The sequence below is a fragment of the Microtus ochrogaster genome, chromosome 2 (assembly GCF_000317375.1).
Source record: "Microtus ochrogaster isolate Prairie Vole_2 chromosome 2, MicOch1.0, whole genome shotgun sequence".
Classification (NCBI taxonomy): domain Eukaryota; kingdom Metazoa; phylum Chordata; class Mammalia; order Rodentia; family Cricetidae; genus Microtus; species Microtus ochrogaster.
The window spans coordinates 25,789,443-25,812,126 of record NC_022010.1 but is presented as its reverse complement, the minus strand read 5'-3'; the positions used below and the strand labels follow the sequence as shown (position 1 = coordinate 25,812,126).

At 46.5% G+C, this 22,684-nt stretch overlaps 1 protein-coding gene across 2 annotated transcripts in view; it reads right to left on the bottom strand.

Annotated features, from left to right (window-relative positions):
• Auts2 (AUTS2, activator of transcription and developmental regulator) overlaps window positions 1-22,684 on the bottom strand; it is a 1,102,717-nt gene that overhangs the window by 322,290 nt on the left and 757,743 nt on the right. For both annotated transcript variants that reach the window (XM_026784894.1, XM_013350687.2), the window contains exon 5: window positions 16,062-16,091. In XM_026784894.1, the coding sequence (XP_026640695.1) occupies window positions 16,062-16,091 (30 nt within the window). The remainder of the gene's footprint in view (window positions 1-16,061; window positions 16,092-22,684) is intronic.

Here is a 22,684-nt window from a genome sequence, read left to right as displayed (position 1 = left end):
CAAAAAAAAAAAAAAAAAAAAAAAAAAAAAAAAAAAGAAAGAGTCTGTGGCTGACCAGCAGCGGGCAGGTTAGGTAGGGGTTCACAGAATAAACGGCCAGTTGCCTACCTATCACCATGCCGGGCTTTCCGCTGGCCTCATCGTCAAATATACAGTTACACCTGGAGCAGCAAGGCTCAGGCCTTCTCCCAGAGGACAGCTGCAAGCTGGAGTACCCGAAGAAGGGCAGTTTGCCCCCACGGTCCCTTTGTCTACCCTGGACAAGTGACTTCATCTTAGCCAACCAGAATCTTTTCCTTGGGTCTTGCTAACTAGGATGGAAAAGGAAAGGGTTCCTTCTGGTTGATGCCAAACTGTGGATGGGTCATGATTCCTACCAAAAAGAGAAACCGAGTCTCAGAAACCATCGCTATTAGAGTACACAGGGGAAAAGAGGATTCAGTATTTCTTAGTTGCAGATCCCAGACATTTTTTTTTGCCCATGTTGTATGTATATGTTTTCTTGGGTGTGTACACATTGGTATGGAAGCCAGAGGTCCATACTGGGTGTCTTCCTCGGTCACTGTCTATTACCCCCATCCCTGACCTTTTTTGAGACCATTCATGCTCTAAACCTGGAGCTCATAAATCATCTGGCCTGGCTGGCAATGGATCCACCTGTCTCTGCTCTGCACCCACCTCCCACCTAGCTCTGTCATTACAGACACATATGCCACCTCTGGCTTCTATGTGTGCAGGAAGTACTTTAACCGCTGAGTCACCTCCCCAGCCTTTCTGATAGCTTGGTTAATATGTATTTGGATGTCAATAGTTTGCACACTTCATTATCCATGGTTTGTTTATATGCTGTTTGCAAATTAAAAAAAAAAGTATTATCAAACTAGGTGTGTTAGCACCTGCCTGTAATACCAGAACTTGAGATTCTGAGTGAGGCTGGAGGGCTCGGAGTGGGAGGCCAGCTGGCAGTATATAGTGAGACTCTATCTTAAAAAAAAAAATAAAACGTAACCCAAACTGAACACCTGCTGAAGCTGTTAAAGCCAGAGAGTTCTAAAACGATCTCACGATTCGTGGAGTTTTCTTGTACAAGGTCACACAAGTCTATCATGAATAATCGAATAATCGCTTGGTACGTGGCTTGCTAGTTAAGCCGAGTTTTGTAAATATGTACTCATTTTAGATTGCACACATCACTGGGGTCCAGAAAGCAGGGAGTGTACCAGTGTGACCTCACTTAAACAAAGACAACCATATGCTGTTACGCTGCCTCTGGGGAACATGCTATTTAAAATTATGATTGCATTCTAAACAGCCCATCCTGGAGGGATAATTACTTTTCTATGACTGGATCAATACTTCTGTCCTCATTCTTTACTGCCCGAGTGACTGAATTTCAGACCAGAGAAGAAACCCAGGTCAGGAGCCTGGACCCACTCTGATCTGGCTGGGAAGGATCAATGTTGATGTTGTGAGCCCATAGAGAGGAGCGAGGCCAGGGAGCACCAACCCTGTCATGCTACTTGATTTCCAAGTTTCTAGGGAGAAAAGCTTTGCCTACCCATGGTTCCTTCTCTTGCCTTTAACAGATGTCTCCCTGCAGGATCAAGGTCTTACTCAGTTCATGCATCGTTTACTAAGTCCTACACATGATGACTCTACCACATGCACAGCTGCTAGCGAGGATGGTGGAGGCCAAGCATCCCAGGACTAGAAGAAAGGGAGGCCTTTCTGGCTAGAAGGAAAGGCAGTGTTCACCCCATGGGTACCAGTTCAGCATCTAGCACCCAGAACCCGGAAATGTAGAATTTGCAATCCTTTCAGTGTACCTGCCACTTGAGGTCCCTAATCTGCTCAAAGCTTGTCTTTGTGAAAAACTACAGGATCTCACATAAGTTCATGTTGAATTCTTTATGTCTTTGTGTGCATATGTGTATGTGAGCATGGAGGTGAGAAGAGGACGTTGGGGGTTCTGCTCTGTCCTCTCTTATTCCTCAGTGAAGCTGGACCTAGGCTGGTCGTCAGTTCTAGCAATCCTCCTGCCTCTGCTTCCCCCAGTGGAAGGGTTATAAATATATTCAGCTACATCCAACTTTTTATTTGGGTGCTAGGATCCACTCTGTCTTTATGGCCTCACAGCAAGTGTTTTTATCCACTGAGCCATTGCTCCAGCACCCACACTCCTTTTTTCTTTTCTTCTGAGACAGAGTCTTATGTAGCTCTCTGGCTGTGCTCCAACTCATTATATAGCCAAGGGTGATCTTAAACTCCCGATCCTCCCGCCCCCACCTCCAGAGCAAGGGATGACAGGCTTGAACCATCACACCCAGTTTACAAGGTGCCTAGGATGGAACCCAGGGGCGGCTTCAAGAACTCCAGACAAGCACTCTCCCAACTGAACCACTGGGTCTCATCTCTAGCCCCTACACTGAATTCTTTCCCGGTAAGAATATTAAGGGATGCTAAGTGGTATGAAGCATTTTGTTGGAGTGACTGTAAGTCTTAACTGATCAAAATAAACGCTTGTCAAGGCCCTTAGAAGAGCCATTTGCATTCGAGCGATGTGCTAACTGTGAACAGGACTTATGACTTAATTAAAGCTCATCACAGGCTGTCTTCACTGAGCAATATTTTGTTGGATGTTAGCTGAGTTACAACTGAAAAGTGACAAAACACTCTTTGAACGTTTCCTTTTATGCCAACATGTTATGATGTTCCCGGTCTTCACCCTTCAGCTTTCAGGCTTGTTAGAATGCGCCATGAGTGAGAGTCCTGCTTGGTGGCAGAGAGGACGGCCTCCAAGGTCGACCAAGGAAGGTTAAACCTTGGTCTGGGGCCAACATGATGGGGCAGCAGGTGGAGGTGCTTGCTTCCAGGCCCGAGGACTTGAGTTTAATCCCCATGGGGTTGAAGAGCGAACTGACTCCCACAAGTTGTAAACTGACCTACATACACACCTTGACCTATCATTGGTGTGCGTGAGACTTTGGGTGCACAGATCTCCTTTACTCCTCAATAATTATCAGTTATCAACTATATGAAGGCTGCAGTTGGATCGCAATAGTAGGTGTGTATAAGGTACATTAGTTGTGCCTTAGGTAAACCCTTTTATCTCTAACAGACAGGATAAAAACCTCATAGGTAATAAGAAATGGGTCAGGAACATATTTCTGCCATTAGTATATAAAGTTACAAAGCTTCTTTGGACCTCAGCTTCCTTATAAATAAAATAGGGGTCTTCATGCTTATAAGCTTTCCATAGAGACATGCTAGAATGTGCAGAATGTTTGGGCAGATGTTTTTGGCCTTACTGTGCCTTTGGAGACAGGGTCTCGTGTAGCCTAGGATGTTTTTGAGCTTGTTGTGTAGCCAAGAACTACCTTGACCTCCTGACCCTCTTGCTTCCATGAGAATATTGTGATCACAGTTGTGTGCTACCATATCCAGTTTATATGGTGCTGGGTACCTAATCCAGGTCTTTGTGCATTTGAAGCACACCCTGGACCAATTAAGCTATGGCACCAGTCCTTTTGCTGACATCACAGTTTTGACCAAGGGTCTCAGACTGGCCTTGAACTTGCACAGTAACCAAAGATGACCTTGAACTCTTGATCTTCCTTCCTCCACTTCCTAAGTGCTGGCAGTACCACGCCCAGTCTATGAGGTAATAAGAATCAAACCCAGAGCTTTGTGTATGCTACCTAAATGCTCTATTGACTGAGCTACAACCCCAGCCTTTTGTTTTTGCTGTGGTTAAAGCAGAGGCTCTTATACTCCAGCTTGGTCTTAACCTTCGTATGAAGCTGACCTTTGAATTTCTGATCCTCCTGCCTCCTCCGCCAGTGTTAGGATTGCATGTGTCCATCACCACCAGGCTTATTAAATGCTCCGTCCAGCTCCACAAACAGCATGGATTCTAGCACACTGAAAACTCTCACTCCCTTAGTTTAGTCTGGCCTCTGACAAACAAAACCAACGAGAATTTGCCCAGGGCTTGGTAGTGACCTCCTTACCCTGGCATCTCCTTGGAGAAGGACCGATTTCCCATATGCTATGAGCTGATGCACAGGATAGCTCCCACTGCAGGATCCACTTCAGTCAGCCCCTGGTTACCTACACAGGGCAGCCTGTCACCTGTCAGCCTGAGGTATCTAGAGACGCATACACCTGCCCTCTATCTCCCAAGATTTTCCCCGACTCTTTTTCTCAGAGTGAGGGAAAAACAGCCCATCTTAGGCTACCTCTACCTTCTATGTCTCTATGTAGGAAGTCAGGGCCCTTGGGTCCCCCATCCGACTGCCTGCCTGAAGCGCTCACTGGAGCCAGGAACTTGCCTGAGAAGCCAGTAAAATTTTAATGCACTCTGTAGTGCGGTCATGTCATACTCGGTTATGGCAAATAATCCCAGATGCCTGCAGAGGTAAAATGGAGCTGTAATGTGCTTGCCTCCTAACCCGAGCTGACAGCGGTGATGTACGACTACCATTAGCGGAAAATATCACTTCAACTAACCCATGATCCGGCTCCGCTCAGGGTCACATTATCCATGAGGAACAAATTACACTCCCAAAGTAAATACAAATTTTCTATACAAAATGGGTACAGAGAGAGAGAGAGAGAGAAAGGGAGAGACAGAAGGGGGAGGGGAGGGGGCAGGGAAGGAAGGGGTAAGGGGGCTATCCATTCTCTTCCTCCTTGGTGCTGACACGGATGATAAAAGATGGGACAATCATTGGCTGACAGAGTGCCATGCTGTAATCAGCTCAGCTGGTTCACACTCCAGCCGATAAACACTATACTCTCCCCTTAGTGGCAAATACATAATCTTTAATGCGAACATGGCCACTTCAGATATTTACTGCCATTTGAGCTTCGGGGACATGCCTTCTCGCTTTCAGTGCCCAGAAAGGATAGGCCCTGTGGCCCCAAGGGATGCAGAGATTGCTCCCAAGGGTCGGGACTGATGCCTGGGTGGATGAGAGGGTTCTGGGTGAGGGAGTGAGGTCAAGTGATGAACAAGGGTCAAACCATCATGTGTGGGAGTGATAGTTATAGCTCATTCCCACGTGCTGGTCACAGATGGACACCAGTCTGGACCAGCCTCATGGGAGGGAGACGCTAAAAAAAGCCTCTATTCCAGGCCGAGGTCTTCCTGGACAATGCTTGGGCATGAAGGCGAGTCCCTCTTCCTTTCTGAGACTTGAATACTCAGTAACCAACTCTTAGATATAATGCTAATACCTTCAGGGTACTTATTGTGTATTGGCATTCGTAGACCCATGGGGTGAATTACCCAGGAACCTAGTATTTAACTAAATATTATATGTTGACATACACGCACACATGCATGCATACATATACTTAAAAGAAAACTGAGTTCCATAATACGACATGGGTGATGTTTATTCCAATGGTTTGCCTGGCTCATGCATCTACTCAACTGTCACCATCCACAGGGCAGACTCCACTACACCCACGTTAGAATAGAACTACAAGTCTTCGGTAAAGGCTTTCCTTCTTGCCTCTGTGTAGCGGTTTAGGCTCACCTATCTGAACACCTGCTCTCCAGTCCATGGTATGGTCTGGGAAGGTTGTGGAACCTTTAGGAGGTAGAGCTTTGCTAGAGGAAGTATATCGCTGGAGGTGTGTTTTGAGGTCTGGACCCACTTCTTGTTCTCTGTATGTCCCTCTGTCTCTGTCTTTCTCTCCGTCTCTGACTGACCCTCTCTGCTTCCTACGTGTGGATGAAGTGGTGAGCTCTCTGCTTCCTGACTGTCTGGCTGGCCTCACACACCCGTTGCTATGGCTTCCCTACCACGACAGACTATGTCTCCTCTGGAACTGTAAACCAAAACAAACCCTTTCATCCCTAACCCACATATCTCCAGATTACTTTATCGCAGCGACAGAAACAGAAACGAACACACCTTGGATAACTGTTTACCAAGCTGAAAAAATAAGAGGCACACACCAGAATGGCCACGCCTCTGCTACCAGGCGACATGTTGAATCTACTCAGTGCTGACTGTCATGGTGTGGTGTTTAATAGAGCTGGAATCATGGCGAATGGACCTCGAGTCTTCATCCAAACAGCACCCATCGCAGGTTCCAGTGTGGCTCCTGTACATCCTTCATCTGTGATCATTTGGATCTGGAGCCTCATTTGGAGGTTTGGTCCTTAGCTGGGAATCCAGCTGGAGTGGTAGAAACTTAAGGAGGTTTGCTCTAGATACAGAAAGTAGGTAATTAATGTGGGAGTGTGTCTTGGAGTCTAGACGAGGCCCCTGATTCCTCCTTCTTCTTTCTCTCTCTGCTCTGTGGCTACCACTGACTCAGCATCTTTGCTCCACCACACCACTCCCTGTCATAAAGTTCTGCTGGGCCACAAGCCCACAGCTATGATGCCAAGTGACCACAGGCAGAACTAGAAGCCAAATGATTCAATCTTTCCTGCTTTTATGTATGTGATTTTTCTGGGGATGCTGTTGTTAACAGGATAGGAGGCTAGGCTAAAGTGGAAAAGGCCTTAAACCCTGGCTCTTGAACCAAACTTACATTCCATTTTCTTAGCTTATAAGATAAAGACATGGGCTTGAGAAGATAAAAGTCTTTGAAGGACTACGTGTTGGTCCTCAAAGTACATACCTAAGCAGATCAGATATAAAAAGATGTTTGTGCAAGTGTTCTAAATAATGTAGCACACTCTTTAATACATTTTCTCTCTCTGTCTCTGTCTGTCTGGTTCTGTCTCTCTCTCTCTCTGTATGTTTTGGTTGCTGTCTTTTTGTTTTATGAGACAAAGTCTCACTATGTCACGCTAGCTGGCCTTGGAACTCTCTGTGTAGACCAGTTGAACTCACAGACATCTGCTCTGCTCTGCCTGCCTCTGCCTCCCGAGTGCTGGGATTAAAGAAATCCCACATCAGGCTTGAGAAATTATTTCTTTATATTATTATTATTAAGATAATCTTCTTGGGGCTGGAGAGTTGGCTCAGAGGTTAAAAGCATTGCCAGCTCTTCCAAAGGTCCTGAGTTCAATTCCCAGCAACCACATGGTAGCTCACAACCATCTGCAATGGGGGTCTGGTGCCCTCTTCTGGCCTGCAGGCATACACACAGACAGAAAATTGTATACATAGTAAATAAATAAATAAATAAATATTTTTTTTTATTTGAATCTACTCTCAATTTGTCATTAGTAGCACCTACATGTTGACAGCAAGAACCCAGAACCTTGAAAAGTCATTAGAAATCTCCCAAAGAAAAAAAAGTGCACACGGATCTTGAACACTAACTGTCCATTCCAGGGGTTCCTAGTTGATGTGTGTTTCATACGCTTTACTCCCATCTCTGGCAGATCATAATTCAAGCCATGGTCGGGACAACAATGGAGAAAGCTGCTTCTGGCTTCAGAGAATTGGAGATTTCACATAATTCTATTGTTAGCAGCTACCAATCTGATTTGGAAAAGTTCGACACTGGACACAAGGGGGGACTTTTCAGATGTAACATTAATAAGAAGAAAAAGTAATTCACCCATTGAATTTGGGGAGCCCTGTGTGCATGTACACGCATGCAAATGTGCACCTGTGTACATATACATTTAGAGGCCAGAAGACACCACCTTAGGAACTAGCCATCTTGTTCTTTGAGATAGGGTCTCTAGTGGACTTAGAGTCCATTAAGTAGTCTAGGCTAGCTGCCTCAATAGTCCAGGGATCTTCCTGCCTCTACCTCTTCAGCAGTGCAATTGCAGGCACGTACCACCATACATAGCTCTTTAACATGGATACAGAGATAGAAGTCTGGTCTCCATGCTTACAAGGCAAGCACTGTACCAACTGAAAAGCTCCTCAAAGGAAGTTGTGAGACTTCTCTGCAGAACAGAGCCGAGATAGTCAGTAATACATCCTAGTACAGACATTTTATTGCACTAAGCACACTGAAATGGGATAGTTATGAGGAACAGTTAGCTAAAGCCGTGGTACTATGCAGAAGTTGCAGTGGGACAAACTGAAGCAGCCATGTGAACACACACGCATACATGCCTATGATTAAAGAGAAATTTTCGCACCTCTGCTGAGTATAGAGCATGCTCTGCTCTGACATGGAATAAAAAAGACTCTTTGGATAGCTGTAGAACAGCACAGGCTTCCCTAAGAAGCTACTGAGATAGGATCTGTCATTTAAAGTGGCATTAGTCCAGATATGTTTGATACCAGGTTTCTGAGGGGCTGTGCTCAATCCCTTAAGGCCCACAGCCATCAACTCCAGCACACTGGTCTATGGCTCTGCAACTATCCTTTCATGGAAGCCATAAAACCCCAGACCATAGCTCAGCCAAGAGAATGGGGATGCAGAATCACGTGATCAATTTCAGATGTTTCCAGAACTCCTTTAATAGGTCAAATGAGACTCGTTACTAATTACATGAGCTCATGAGACGTATTATGTAAGTTAGATCTTTACTCAGTTGCTATGCATTCCCAAATCCAGACTGATGATTGAAGGATGGAGAAAGAACAGATTTCTCTGGTTACAGGAAGCTCCAGCTGAGTCCAGACTCCACCATGCATATGTGAGAAAAAGAATGTGTGCACATATACGACCAGCTGAAGGAAGCAGCAGACAGATAATGAACCACAGGCACATTCCCTTCAGTTACGTACATGAACCAACACATAGGTGCCCAAGTCTGTCCACTATGCCTTTTCTCCCTTCATGTATTCAAAAGAGATTAAAGAATGAAATAGCTCTTGTGATATGCTATTGCCATCCCGGCAAGAGAAAAACACTGGCAATCATGAGGCTGGAGATATAGCTCAGTAGGAAGCATGCTTGCCTATCATGCACAAAGGCCTGGGATCCATCCCCAGCAATGTGTAAGCCAGATGTAGTGGTAAATTCCTGTAATCCAAGAACTTGGGAATCAGGAGGATCGGGAGCTCAAAGTAATCCTTGACTCCATAAGACACCCCACCTACACACGCATGCATGCATGTACGCATACACACAGGCATGCACACATGCACACATACACATCATATACTTATTATACTTTGGGTTATGTCTTGCTGTTGAGGTAGACACCTATATGGAAAATCCAGGACATCCAATGTAAGACAACTAAACCAACAGTAAATGCCAACTATAAACAGTAATGCCAAGGCTCAGTACCATCGGGTGGTTTGTCTATAGCCTGGGAGCTGGCTGGCTCAAAGAAATCAGAAACTAGTCTTCAAGGGCCCCTCTCTAAGATCCACCACTGTGAAAAATGAAATGTTTCCATGGGAATCCTATTTCCCTTACTCTTCATTCCATTCACCCCAAGAAACAAAAGCTTAGCAGACGACAGCTGACAAATTTCCAACAATTCCTACCTACCTGTAAAAAATTATATGGGGAGCCATTAGGGTGGCTCAGTGGGTAAAACTCTTGCTTCTAAGCTGGCAGATGAGTTCTATCCCCGAAACCCACTTGGTGGGAGGAGGGAGCTGACTCCCACAGGCTGTCCTCTGTTCTGCACATGTCTGCCATGGCGCACATGCACCGCCCTCACCCACAAACAAAACAAAAAAGCTAAGTCTGTGCATTATAACCCATGCTTTTCAGGGATACGAAATGATAGATACTGGAAAGATTACTGCTCACAGACACCCAGTTTTACTCTGGCTTGAAAATGCTATGAAGGGGAAAAGAAAAACATAACAAGGTTCAGGATTTAAAATAATTTTCAGTGGAAATTTAATCTGAGGATGGCATCAATAGGAATTTGGGGTGGATACGGGGATAATTAGGCCGACTGGAAACACAGTAACATTGGAAGAATAATAAAATGTCATCTTAACCCAGACATAATATTGGAGGGCTGAGGAGAGGTTGATAGGCATTTTGGAAATTGGGACTCCAAAATGAAAAAGCTCCTCAAACCCAGCCAACCCCTGCAGAAACTGCCCCCCCCCCAAATGCTGGGAAATTTACAAATAGCTTAGAAATGTTTTTATGAGAAAATCAAACTGCTAGAGAAGTACAGAGGCCCGGGGAAGAGACTGCACATTTGTTGGAGTCCAGAAAGCAGAGACATTGGGGTGGCTGGGGAATACCCAGGGTTTGAGTGCCAGGCCTCTTCGGCATGTTCTCCCACAGGAACCAAAAAGCAACTCCAGCAAAATCTCCAGGGTTTTTTTTTCCTGCCCAGTGCTGAGCAAAGAGGTAGAGCCACAAACACAAGAACCACAGGTCCTACACTTTTGGGCGGTGGCTCTTTGCTCTGCTTCTGTGAGAGTTGGACAATGAAGATTCCTTTTCTGGCTGAAATAAAGGATAGCTTATCTCAGTTGTCTCTCAATTAGGGCAGCGCGTTGTGTGTGTGTGTGTGTGTGTGTGTGTGTGCGCATTGTGTGTGTGACTGTGTAGAGGGGTTATGTGCAGATGTGTTTCCATGGCAACACAAAGGCCAGAAGAGGATGTTGGGTATATTTCTCTATCGCTCTAAACCTATTCCCTTGATACAGGGTATCTCTCACTGGACCAGCAAGCCACACCAATCCTCCTGTCTCCGTCTCCTACAACACGGGAGTTAAAAGCACTTATGACCACATCGGTATATCTATGTGGGCGCTAGGATCTGAACTCAGATCCTTATGCTTGTGCAGCGAGTGCTCTTAATCCACTGAGCCATCTCTGCAGCTGGATCAGGACACAGCTGATTGCCAAATCACAGCTGAAGTCTCCACAAACAACACTGAGGGCCTTCTCAGCTTCTGGAATGTTGCTGAGGATGCATAGGCTTTCACAAGGGTAACACATGGTCTGGCAACCAAGAGATAGAACTCTTCCATTATAAGCACAAAGCCACATGCCTCATCTTTAGTTGGACTTTTCAGTGGTTTCAAAGTCCTTCCTGAGCCAAGTGAAGTGTGGTGTGGTGTGGTGTGGTGTGGTGTGGTGTGTGTGTGTGTGTGGTCTCTGCTGTATTAGGAAAATAAGCCACCCCCTTCTCACATATGTGAGACCATTATGACCAAGAACAACAATTAAAGAAAACATTTGTTTTGTTTTGCAAGACAAGGTCTCAAGGAGCCCAGAATGGCCTCCAACTGACTATGTTGCTGAGGATGGCTTTGAACTTCTGCTCCTCTTGCCTCTACCTCCCAAGATCAGGGATTATGAGCATATACCACTTGGTTTGGTTTATGTGGTGCTGAGGATGGAGCCTAGGGTTTCCTGGCACACTGAGTAAGAGTGTTACTCACAAGGCTCTATTTCCAGACCCGGTTTTGTTGCTAAAATATTAACTCAGGAATAGGGAGGACATAGGGGAGCGTGTCGAAGAGCGGAAAGGGAAGGGGAAAACTGATATAATCCTATTTATTATTATATTAATTAATTATTAACTAAAGATGCATTAAAACTTAAAAATTAATAATTGTAGCAATAAAAGATGAAAAACATTCTAAAGAAGATATAACACTGGATGGATAGGGAAGGGGGTTGTGCATCTGGGAGGAGTTGGGAGGCGAAAGTGAGCGATGTAGATTGTCTGAGAGCCTAATTGTGGTGGAGCACACCTTTCATCCCTACAGAAGAAGGCGTGCACATTTCTGTGAGTTCAAGGCCAGCCCGGTCGACACAGCTCTAAGCCAACCATAGCTACACAGGAGGCCTTGCCTCAGACAATTGAACAACGACAACAACAACAAAAATACACACTGTACGAAACTCTCAAAGAGCAAATGAACAGAGTGAGAAAAATATTACTTCAGAAGCTGTTTGAATATTATCTCTGGGGGTGGGGGTAAACAAAATTAACAAAACAACAAAACTACATCTGGTCCCTTGAAGCCTGAATAAGAACGTTCCCCTGTAAAGAGAAGAGTTTGACACCCAGGAACAATGGGACAAAACCTGTACCGCGTATTACTTCATTCTCATTTTAAGACAAACCCACCTTACTCTAGTGTATATGAGTAATATGTTTGGATAAGGGGGTTAAAAAGAGGCCGTTTACGGACCTTTTAGAATTTTGTGCTTCCATCCAGTCTGTTACAGGAAGTGTCCTTGGGGGATGAGAGATGAGCCCTAGGTTCCCCTGGAGCCCTGTGGGTCTCTTGCAGAACTTAAGCTATGTGAGCTAGGACCCAGCTTTCCTCCCTCCCAAGGTGAGCCTTGAGCCTAGTAAACAAACCACAGCTCACGCTGAGCCCAGGGCAGGGGAGCCTGAAATCTACTCCTACAAGAACCCGGGCGGGGCTGTGCCATCCCATCTCATACGGGACAATTCCAAGAATCATCTTGCACACAGGAAATTAGGAGACAGAACCAGAAACAAGACCAGAGATTCCTTTTGACCAGCCGTCCCATGGCCCACAGAGAAGAGAGAGTGGGTGGGTGGAAAGACTGTGACTTTAAACCTTGACATTAACTTCATAACCAAATGAGGGGTATTGCTTCACATAGCGCAGGTGCTGCCAGTGTTAGAGAAAAGAGAAAACCAAAGAAAATATAGACCAAGTACGCAGAAATACTATTGTCGCCTCATTGTTCTCCTGATGGCAATTCTTTTCCAGTGTGGGATTGGTGTAATTGCTTAATTTGGATAATAAGGGGGCCAAGTGCTGCCTCTTCCTTGTTCCTAATGACATATGAAGAGACATCCCACATCCAAGATGCTGGGTTCACCGCCTACTTAATTCCCCACCCAATTTCTCCCTTCCCAGGAGTCTTCCAGGTTCTCTGCTGCTAACATGAAATGCATTCCCGCGGCTGAGGATGCTCCAAGTGGGGTCTCATCAGATCCCTTCCATGCGCGCGTCTGTCTCCAGCGTTTCAGCTGCTTTCCCAGCCCTTTCCCAGATACTTTCACATTAATTAGTAAGGGTATCATTTTATAAATTATAGCTTCCTATCAGAAGAAAGCAGAGTTTATCTTAATTCAGTCAGCTGTGTGAAATACCGTACCCTAATTTTAGACTGCCGGTTCTGCGGATCCCCACGGAGTAAGAATGACAGGTCTTCCGGAGAGAATTCCCACCAGGTCCCTCCTGCAAGCCTCACTTTTGGCTACAACAGCATCCCCAGTGGGACTTGCTGAAGGGATCCCAGGATGCTGAGTGGCATCTACTTCACTATTAGCAATTCATATTTGTATTCAAATCCTCCAAGTGGTGCCAGCAAGCACCCCGGTGGGCTCAGGGGCTACAGGAAGAGGCCCTGCCATAGAGCAGACTGACAGGGCCCCTGCAAAGCAGGGAGAGTGGGGTTCAGGTTGGCAATAAACACTATCCTGTCTCAGCTGGAAAAGGAGAAGCCTGGCAGACTTAACTACGCCAGGGCCAGGCAGGCACTGGTGCAATTAGAGGCTCCTGGGCTCCTGCTGGGAAACCCCTGGAGAAACACTCTGTCAGGGCACGGATAACACATAAGAGTGTCAAGTGCAGCTCCCAGTTACAAAGGCCTGCATGATCTTCAGGTGCAAACAAAATACAGCCCCGGGCCTAGGCAGGGGGTGTACCAAGCATAGAAAAAATGTGCCTAGTGACCCTCACCCCCCCTCCCCACTGACTTCTCACCCTTGGACCTGCCTGGTACCTCCTCCTCACACCCTGGTACTCACCTTCCACACCCGTTCCTTCTAGCTAGCCCTCTGCTGCTGCTTCAACCCCCTCTGCTGTCCCCTCCACTACTTCTAATGCCTGCCAGCGGCTTCACTCCAGGAGCTACGAGAGAGTCTGAAGATCTTGCAGATTAATGATGACTGATGTCCCCAGAGACTCCAGCATAAGAGACCTGGAGTGGAGGCCAGGCCTGGGGTTCTTCCTTGGGGATTCTGAGGCGTGACCAAGGCCAAGCGTTGTGATCAAGATACTGAGGAATGGCAAAGGGGAATTTTTACCACCTTCCCTATTGCAGACAGATGTCTCAATATGGAATTCACTTTACGTATGTGAAATAGAGCCTCCTTACGTCACACATGACGTCCTGGAACTTGGAATTCTCCTGCTTCAGTCTCCTAAATACTGGGATGGCAGGCACACACATTCAGTTTTGTTTTAAATAAAGATCTCCAGGCTAGGGGAAGAGATTTCTTGGAAGTGCCTGCTGTTCAAGCATGAGTTCAATGTCCAGAACCCACAGTCTTGTAATCTTAGTACTGGGCAGGCAGAGACAAGAAAATCCCTGTAGTTTTCTGGCCAGCAAGCCTAGCTTACTTAATGAACTCTAGGCCAGCAAGAGAGTATATAAAAAATCAGGTAGACAGTACCAGATAATGATACCCAAGATCACCCTCTGGCCTCTGCATCCATCTGCACACGGATGCACATGCACCTGCCCATACAGGAAGATGCTCACACACAACTATGCATAGAGAGTAAGACCTTGAATAAAACTCACGCTCTTGGAGAAGTGAGCTCAGTTCCTGCTTGCCAGTAAAGGCCCTAAAACAGTCAAAAGGTTTTGGCACCTTCCTGGGTGCCAGAGACACCCCACAGAATTATGGCTACTTTTGCCATATGCCCACATGACCTTGGAGATAGTTCCGGGCATTGAATGCATTTTGCTTGATGTCACCCATCCCTGGCACACGTTGGCTGCCCGAGGTACCCAAGGTCCTAAGTTCAAAATGCAAAAATTCCCTCCTGGGAGGGGGCTGGGAGTTGGAGGTAGGAAGCCTCAACTTGTCAGTTAAACAAAAGGAGAGCCCTCAGCCCCCCACCCAGTGTGTACTTCCGCTGTCATCTAACAGCCCATTACCATGTCACAGCACGGCGCACCCTTCCATAGGTCACTTTGTTTAAAATGACATGGATAATGCACATGTCAGCAAGCTGACAGTCCTGGCCGTCCTTCAGAGATAAAAACCTCCAGGCGAGAGCCTGTTCTTATCTGGGGGACACGGCGCTGGTCTATCATCCAAGTCAGGCGGAGCGTGATTTCTCCAGAGAGCACTTTTTTCATTTCCTGATTTTAAGGAAAATCAAATAAGCACCATTTGTCTTCATCTGAATATGCTTGACCTGCTCAGATGATGATGTCTCGAGTTTTATAACCGGCTACATATGCTGAATTCAAATTAATGACAGCTGAGAACAGGAGCCTTCAGATCTCTCCTGGAGGCTGTTGTAGAGGCAGAGGGAGAAAGTCCAAGATGGATGCGGGAACAATCACTACCCATGAAACCGTGGGATTCTGGGGAGGATCAGCCAGCAAGCCGGAAGTGAAGACCACGGAACAGGGTACAGGGTAAGGGGGGACTGGCCAATTGTTTGGGTACCATGCAGCACATAAATTCTGAGATTCGGGTAAGTTTTCAAATTACACATGACATCAGTGAAAATGGAAAGGCACCTAGTTGGTAGATGCCAACAGCTAGGAAGGAAAAAAAAAAAGCATACCACAAACCTTTTGCTTCAGTCGACAGAAAATGAAAACCTACATTACTGGCTTCAGATTCCATCCTCTGGAGGCTCAAAGCCTGGGTTCCGTCTTCATCCTTGTTGAGCTGTGTACACTGAGGCTGGGCCCCAACCTCCAGGTAGAGGGTGTGCCTGCTAGGGAGACGCCCCCTCCCCAATACCAACCCACGGAAGAGAGCAGAGTCCTCTTGGCCACCCCACCCACACTGCCCTGGGAGGAAATTCCTAGGGCATACCACTGACATTTCTATTAGGAAGCTATGGAAAAGCAGAGCAAACACAGAGGCCAAGCAAAGGGAGGTAGAGATGACATTATAAATACACAGGAGGAAGTTCAATGTTTTCATCATGAACAAAAAAAAAAAAAAAAAAAACCAAACCCAGTTCCTTTTGAAAAGTGTTTTGGGGTCTACGTGTCACCATCCATAAAGTGAAAAGTTAGTGTGATACACAGGGGACACGAAGGGGCATGTTTCAAAGAGGTAGATGTCACAGATTTGGCACGGTGTATCTTATCATCAAAAATGTCACAGTGTGAACAATAGGACATCCTGCAGGAGGGAGCAGGTGCCGGCAGGAGAGTGACGGTGCACAAGGTGCACAAGGGCCTCATGGACTGTATCTGCAACGAAGGGGGCGGCATCTTACCTTCTCTTCCTGGTCACTGTCACTGTCGCACTGAAAATGAAGACAAGAGAATAAAGGTCAGTGTGGTGATTATGCAATTTGCTTCAGACACTCCACCTTCCCCGGGGGGGTTAGGGCAAATACAGGAAAGGAGAGAAGTCCCTGGGCTGGAAGGCGCTCTGCAGCTCCAGGTGTTGAACACAGGACAACATCTGTTCTGTCGGTCAGTTCCTTCATAGCACTGCCCTGGGGTGCCAGGGGTCCACACAGCAGGAGACTCCACCATACCAAAAAAAAATGTTGTTCTGGTTTGGTTTTGTCTTTTGTTTTTCGAGATACGGTTTCCCTGTAGCTTTTTTTTTTTAAAGATTTATTTTTATTTATTATGTACACAACATTCTGCCTCGATGTATGCCCGCACACCAGAGGAGGGCGCCAGATCTCAGTACAGATGGTTGTGAGCCACCATGTGGTTGCTGGGAATTGAACTCAGGACCTCTGGAAGAGCAGTCAGTGCTCTTAACCTCTGAGCCATCTCTCCAGCCCCTCCCTGTAGCTTTGAAGCACGTCCTGGAACTAGCTCTTGTAGACCAGGCTGGCCTTGAACTCACAGAGATCCGCTTCCCTCTACAAAAAAAACTCTGCAAGTCAAGGGAGCACCCAGCCAGGGGCTGATACTGCCACAGCATGAAGGGGACTCAAGATCTTTCCAAAGGTTCCGGAATAAAATCACTTCTGCAGAAGAATGTATTCTGGCTTTAGCTTTGGATATTGGCTGTCTTTCTCTTGAATCTTTTCTCAAGAAGAAAACAAGCTTTGTACATTGAAATCTCTTGCCAGCACTCTGAGGGGGGAAAGGCTCCATACATGTGAGGTTGTGATGGTCAATAATGACGATCAGCTTGACAGGATCTTGAATCTCCTTTGGGCATTATCTGTAAGGAAGGTCTAGATTGGACTAACTGAGGAGGAAAGAACCCCCCTCTAAATGTGGCACCATCCAAAGGACCACAGAACTAGACTAAATGAAATGGAGAGAGTGATCTGTGCACTCAATTCTCTCTGCTGCTTTTGGATTGTGGGTGCACTGTCACTGTGGTGTTAAAGCAAGATTGGACCCCAAAGGCTCATATATTTGAATGCTTGGTCACCAGAGAATGGCACAATTTAAAAGGATTAGAAGGATCAGGAGGCATGGATTTGTTGCAGGAAGTGTGTCACTGGCAGTATGTTTTGAAGTTTCAAAAGCTCATGCCAAGCCCAGTGTAGCTCTCTCTTCCTACAGATCAAGATATAGAGTTCCCAGTTCTCCATTTCTGCCTGGGTGCTGCCATGCTCCCTGCCATGATAATAATGGACTGAGCTCTGAAACTGTAACAAACCCATATCAAATGCTTTCTTTTATAAGTATTGTCGTGGCCATGGTGTCTCTTCACAGCAGCAGAAGAGTGACTAAGACAGTGACTTCCACCTCACACCCCTACTGCTATTCCTTCCCCACCACGGTGGGCTATACCCTTGAGCTGTGAGCCAAAATAAGCTCTTCCATAAGTTGCTATTATCAGGTATTTTGTCACAGCAATGAGAAAAGTGACTACTACTGATGCCTGAGGTTAGAAGGCAAACTGATGCATCTAGGTGATGCACCAAGAGCAATAAGTAGTATGATAAGCCTGTTGCTCCAGGTTTGTGAAAAACAAAGAAAGAAGTCTCTCATAGTTTTGGGTATCTTGACAGAAGTAGAGGAAACAAAGATCACGCACTCTTCTAAAAACCAAGAGTCTTTTCTTTTTCTGTTTTATTTTATTTTATTTTTTTGAGACAGGGTTTTTCTGTAGCTTTGGGGCCTGTCCCAGAACAAGCTCTTGTAGACCAGGCTGACCTCGAACTCACAGAGATACGCCTGCCTCTGCCTCCTGAGTGCTGGGATTAAAGGTATGTGCCTTGGTTGCCCAGCAAGAGTGTCTTCTTAACAAATAATGGGTTAAACCATGGGGTTGGTGAGACAATTCAATTGCTAACGTGCTTTCCTAGCAATCAATCACAGGACATGAATTTGAGTTGGTTTTCAGGACCCACGTAAAAAACAAAATTAACATGACAGCACGCATCTGTGATCCTAGTGCTGGGGAAGAGGAAAAAGGAGGATCCCTGGGGCTTTCTGGCCAAGCAGACTAGCACAGTCAGTGAGTCCCAGGTCCCTCAATAAAAAAGATGAACAAGGCCTGAGGAAAGTCTCTCAAGGTTGACTTCTGATCTCCACACACATACATATACATAATACAGCATGGGTTCTATTAGGGTAAACACAGAGAAGGTGTGATTACATGTAAGCCTTTAGCCCGGAAAGGCCCTGCTGAGCTGGACTCAACCAAGATGAGACACAGGACAGAGCCTCTGGCTGCTCTGTGGTTCACCCAATGTGGGGTGCAGATGGAATCACTTTGCATGGGTGGCGGAGAGAGAGTACCCACCAGGAAGAGAGATGATCATGGGGGAGAAGTCTGGCAAGTAGGACACTGCCTATGCCAGCACAGTGCCTGGTTTGGGAGAGGGCGAAGCAGATGGCTCAGCAGAGCTGCGGTGAGAGCTGACGGTCTCGGTAATGCATAGCCAGGGAAAGCAAGCGGCAGGTGAGTCTAGGAGGGTGCCAAGGATTTTACTGTGGCCACCTGTATATGGGAGCAGATGGAGCCACCAGTGCAAACAGGAAATGAAACAGAGCTGCCTCTGCAGGACAGAGAGCCACATCTCTCTTCTCCCACATCGTCTAGAGTTCAAAAGGACAGTACTCCTTCCCCCACATGTTTTCCTTACATTTCTGGGTAGCTATGAGAGTTGAAGTCTGCAGAGGATCCTGAGGTAGGGGAAGAAGGAGGAGAGAAAGAATCTTGGGCCTACAAGATGGCTCAGGGAGGAAAAGCACTTGCCGCAGAAGCCTCATGACCTCAGTTTAATCACCAGATCCCAGGTTAGAAGGAGAGAACTGACTCCTGAGTGTTTGTTGTCTTCTGATCTCTGTGTGGGCTCCATAGCACAAGTGTGTATGCAGGCATACCGCACACACACACACACACACACACACACACACACACACACACACGAGCACACGTGCACACCAACAATACAGATTTATCTAAAAGAGTCTCAATGAAAAGTAGGCAGCTCCTGCCTCTGACCTTCAAGTCTGCCTAGATGAGAACGTGATGTGTTCACCTACAGCTGTCATTGTGTAAATGTGGGGCTTAACTAACCCCCAAAGCCTCCATGCCAAAACACGATGGAGAGCCCAAAGGAAGAGAAGAGGAAGAGAAGTCTGACATCACTGAGCCACTAAACCCATGCTAGAATAGACTCCCCATTTTTAAAAGAAAACTAGTCATTATTGTTCCAAATTAACCCCTGAGAGCTACCAAGAGATGCTAATAAAATCTCCATCCAAATGATTGTGTGGAGACCTCGGTACTCTAAGCATTTAGGAACTTACATTGAATATTTTTTTTTTTGTTTTTGAGTCAGACTTTCATGTATTCCAGGCTGGCCTTGAACCAGCTACACAACCAAGGAAGGCCTTGAATTCCTGATCCTCTCACCTCTAGTTTTCCAAGTCCTGGGGTGAGAACTATAACACCTACCTCTCTCTCTGCTTCCATGGCCATACAGGGTTATTGGACACTGAGTGACTGGCAGACCCTCATCAAGTCCAAGAGGATCATTACCACCGGGGCTTCCAGCAGTAGCTACGTCTGCATTTACATTCTGTTGCCTGATTAATGATTGGTTATCCTATCAGATGAGTTGAGCGGAGAAGACTGGGTGAGATGAAGACCCTGAAGGTCTAGACCCATGGGTGGATGGGGTGGGTGGAGGTAGTTGTGTTCTTCTGAGGGTGTAACCGCTCTATTGCTTTTTACCATAAAATCTCAAGTGCATTTTTAAGAGTGATTGAGTAGGGGTGAGAAGAGAAGAGTCTGTTTTGTTTTTTTTTAACTTTGAATTGCTGGGGGATGTGAACGCAGGGCCTGTGTATGATAGGAAACTGTACCACTGAGCTCCGTCCCCAGCCCAGAGTGGTGCCTTCTGTCGTGCCTGCTCTTTCCCAGATGTTCACAGCTATCCATACGAGGTTATGACAATGACGGCTAGAGCGACACATTTCCCTCCGTCCTCCAGGGTCTACGTTCAGGAGAAGAAGCTGGGAAAGTGGGGAAAGCTCTCTCTCCCACCCCCCATCCAAACAGCGGTAAGTCTCTGGGAATGGTTATTTCTATCAAAGCATTAAGCTACCCCGCTTTTGGAGAGTCCAGTTCTAATTTCAAGGTCCACTTAATTCCGTATCAAGTAATTACTGATATACCCAGAAGCACCTTGCCTCCAGAGTTAAGCATATGGTGGAGAACTGAGACCTACTGGTATCCATTATGGAAGCCACACGGATGCCAAGCTGATTACAAATGCTGGGGCTCCCCACACGACACACTCGTGAGTGACAGGCCCCTCGCAAGGCCAGCCAGAGTCTGCCGAAACACTGTCTGTGGCACCAGGGGCCCACATGGTGCGCTGAGAAAACAGCCCCATTTCTGGTATTAAATTCCCATACTGACCCAGGGACTTTGCCGTGAGCTCAGCAGGAGCTCACCATCCAATTTACAGCTCCACTCTCTGGAGCCTCCAGTGCCAGCCCCTGGCAGAGAGCGATGGCGGTCAACCCCTCCAGCTCATAAATTATGCAAAGGCAATAAATGCGTTCAGCAAACAGCGCCTGACGCTTGCCCAGCCTGGCTCCTCACACACTCTGCAGGAAAAAAAAAAAAAGGAGAGAGAAAAAAGCCAGAAGCTGGGTGCATATAAGAGGTCTATTCCACTCATAAAGGGGGTTTGTTGACAGCCCCAGACGGAGAGCGAGCTGGGGTCCTGAGCGGGCTTTCTGCCTCGCTGGCAGTGGTTTATAGGCGTGCTTTATGAAAAAGGGAGGCTGTTTTATGGAGTCGGGGTGGGGAGAAGTCATAGTCTCGAATTCACATTTAATACACTGCCCAGCTTTCACACCCCGGGTTCAACCCGCTGTGGATCTTTTTCGGGCCAGATGGTTGTTGGTCTTCAAAGGTTAAAGGAAGAAGTGTCTGTTTCCCCTGTCCCTAGACACCCACTCCAATTTATAAGAGTTCACACTGAACCACCTCCCGGTTCAGGTTTATGTTCTGGAGGAGGCAGGGAGATGGAAAAGGCATGTCAGGCGCAGAAAGGGGTCCCAGCTGATTTGCCGTCTTAAGCATTTTGACATCAGGGTCCTGCCTTGGTTTATTAGCAAACAGTTTGCCCACCAAATGGGAGCTTGAGGTGTCGGAATGTTCTCCATGACATGGTTTCAAAGCCCTGAGAGAGAAGTGGAAATAGTTTCCTCCATCTTAATAGCAAGAAATAGAGAGGAAGGACAGACAGGGGAAAACTCGTAGTCCTCAGGCTAAGATGGGAATTTAAACCACCATACTTGAGGAGTCAAGCGGGAGACCTGCAGTGAACACCACAGGCTTTGAATGCAGACATAGAAAGAGAAGAATTTCCAGACAGAGCCTTGGCTACCCCATCACGGCTACCACTCAACTGTGACTTCCCTGTCGTTTCATGAACTGGATGTCAACTGTTGAAGGTACTGAGTCCTCCTGTTTCAATTCTTTAAACCACATAAGAGCCTGATGTAGTGGTGGATGCCTGCTGGCTGGCATTTATTTATTTATTTATTTATTTATTTATTTATGTATTTATTTATTTCCTACTTTCTTTTTTTTTTTTTGGTTTTTCGAGACAGGGTTTCTCTGTGGTTTTGGAGCCTGTCCTGGAACTAGCTCTGTAGACCAGGCTGGTCTCGAACTCACAGAGATCCGCCTGCCTCTGCCTCCCGAGTGCTGGGATTAAAGGCGTGCGCCACCACCGCCCGGCTATTTCCTACTTACTTATTTGAGACAGGGTCTCATGTAATCCACACTGGCCTGGAATTTGCTACAGCACCAAGGATGAACTCCTGATCCTCCTACCTTGGCCTCCCTAGTGTTGGCTGAGATTTCTGTTGTACCGCTGCACTCAATCTAAGCAGTACTGGGAATGGAACTCAGAGCTTCTTGCATGCTAGTCAAATGCTCCACCAACTGAGCTACTCCCATGGGCTCTACATGGATAAAAAAAAAAAATTCTAGAAAAATTCAAAAGGAAAACAAGTAGGGCCTGGTGATATATGCCTTAAACCTAGCATGGAGGAGACAGAGGCAAGGGGATCTCTGTGAGTGAGAGACCAATCTGGCCTACACAAGTGATTTCTAGGACAGACAGGCTTACCCAGAGGAGCCTGGTTCAGAAACCCACAAAAGCAAAATAATTACATGGAAATTTTCATGAGATTTAAGAGATAAAGGGATGTTATAATAACTTCTCTATAAGGTTCCTAGAGCTTACTCTGAGCCACCCAACTAATCTCCCAGCAGGTTCACAGTACACAGCTCACCAGCAGGTCTGGGGTGGAGAAGATCTTATCTAAAACCGTCCTCCTTCCAGCCACACCCTATAGTCTCTTAAAACAATGTAAAGCTTCAGCTTCCCCCGCTCTGCCCAACAACATTTTAGGGTTGGTCATGGCAGACATGATTCCT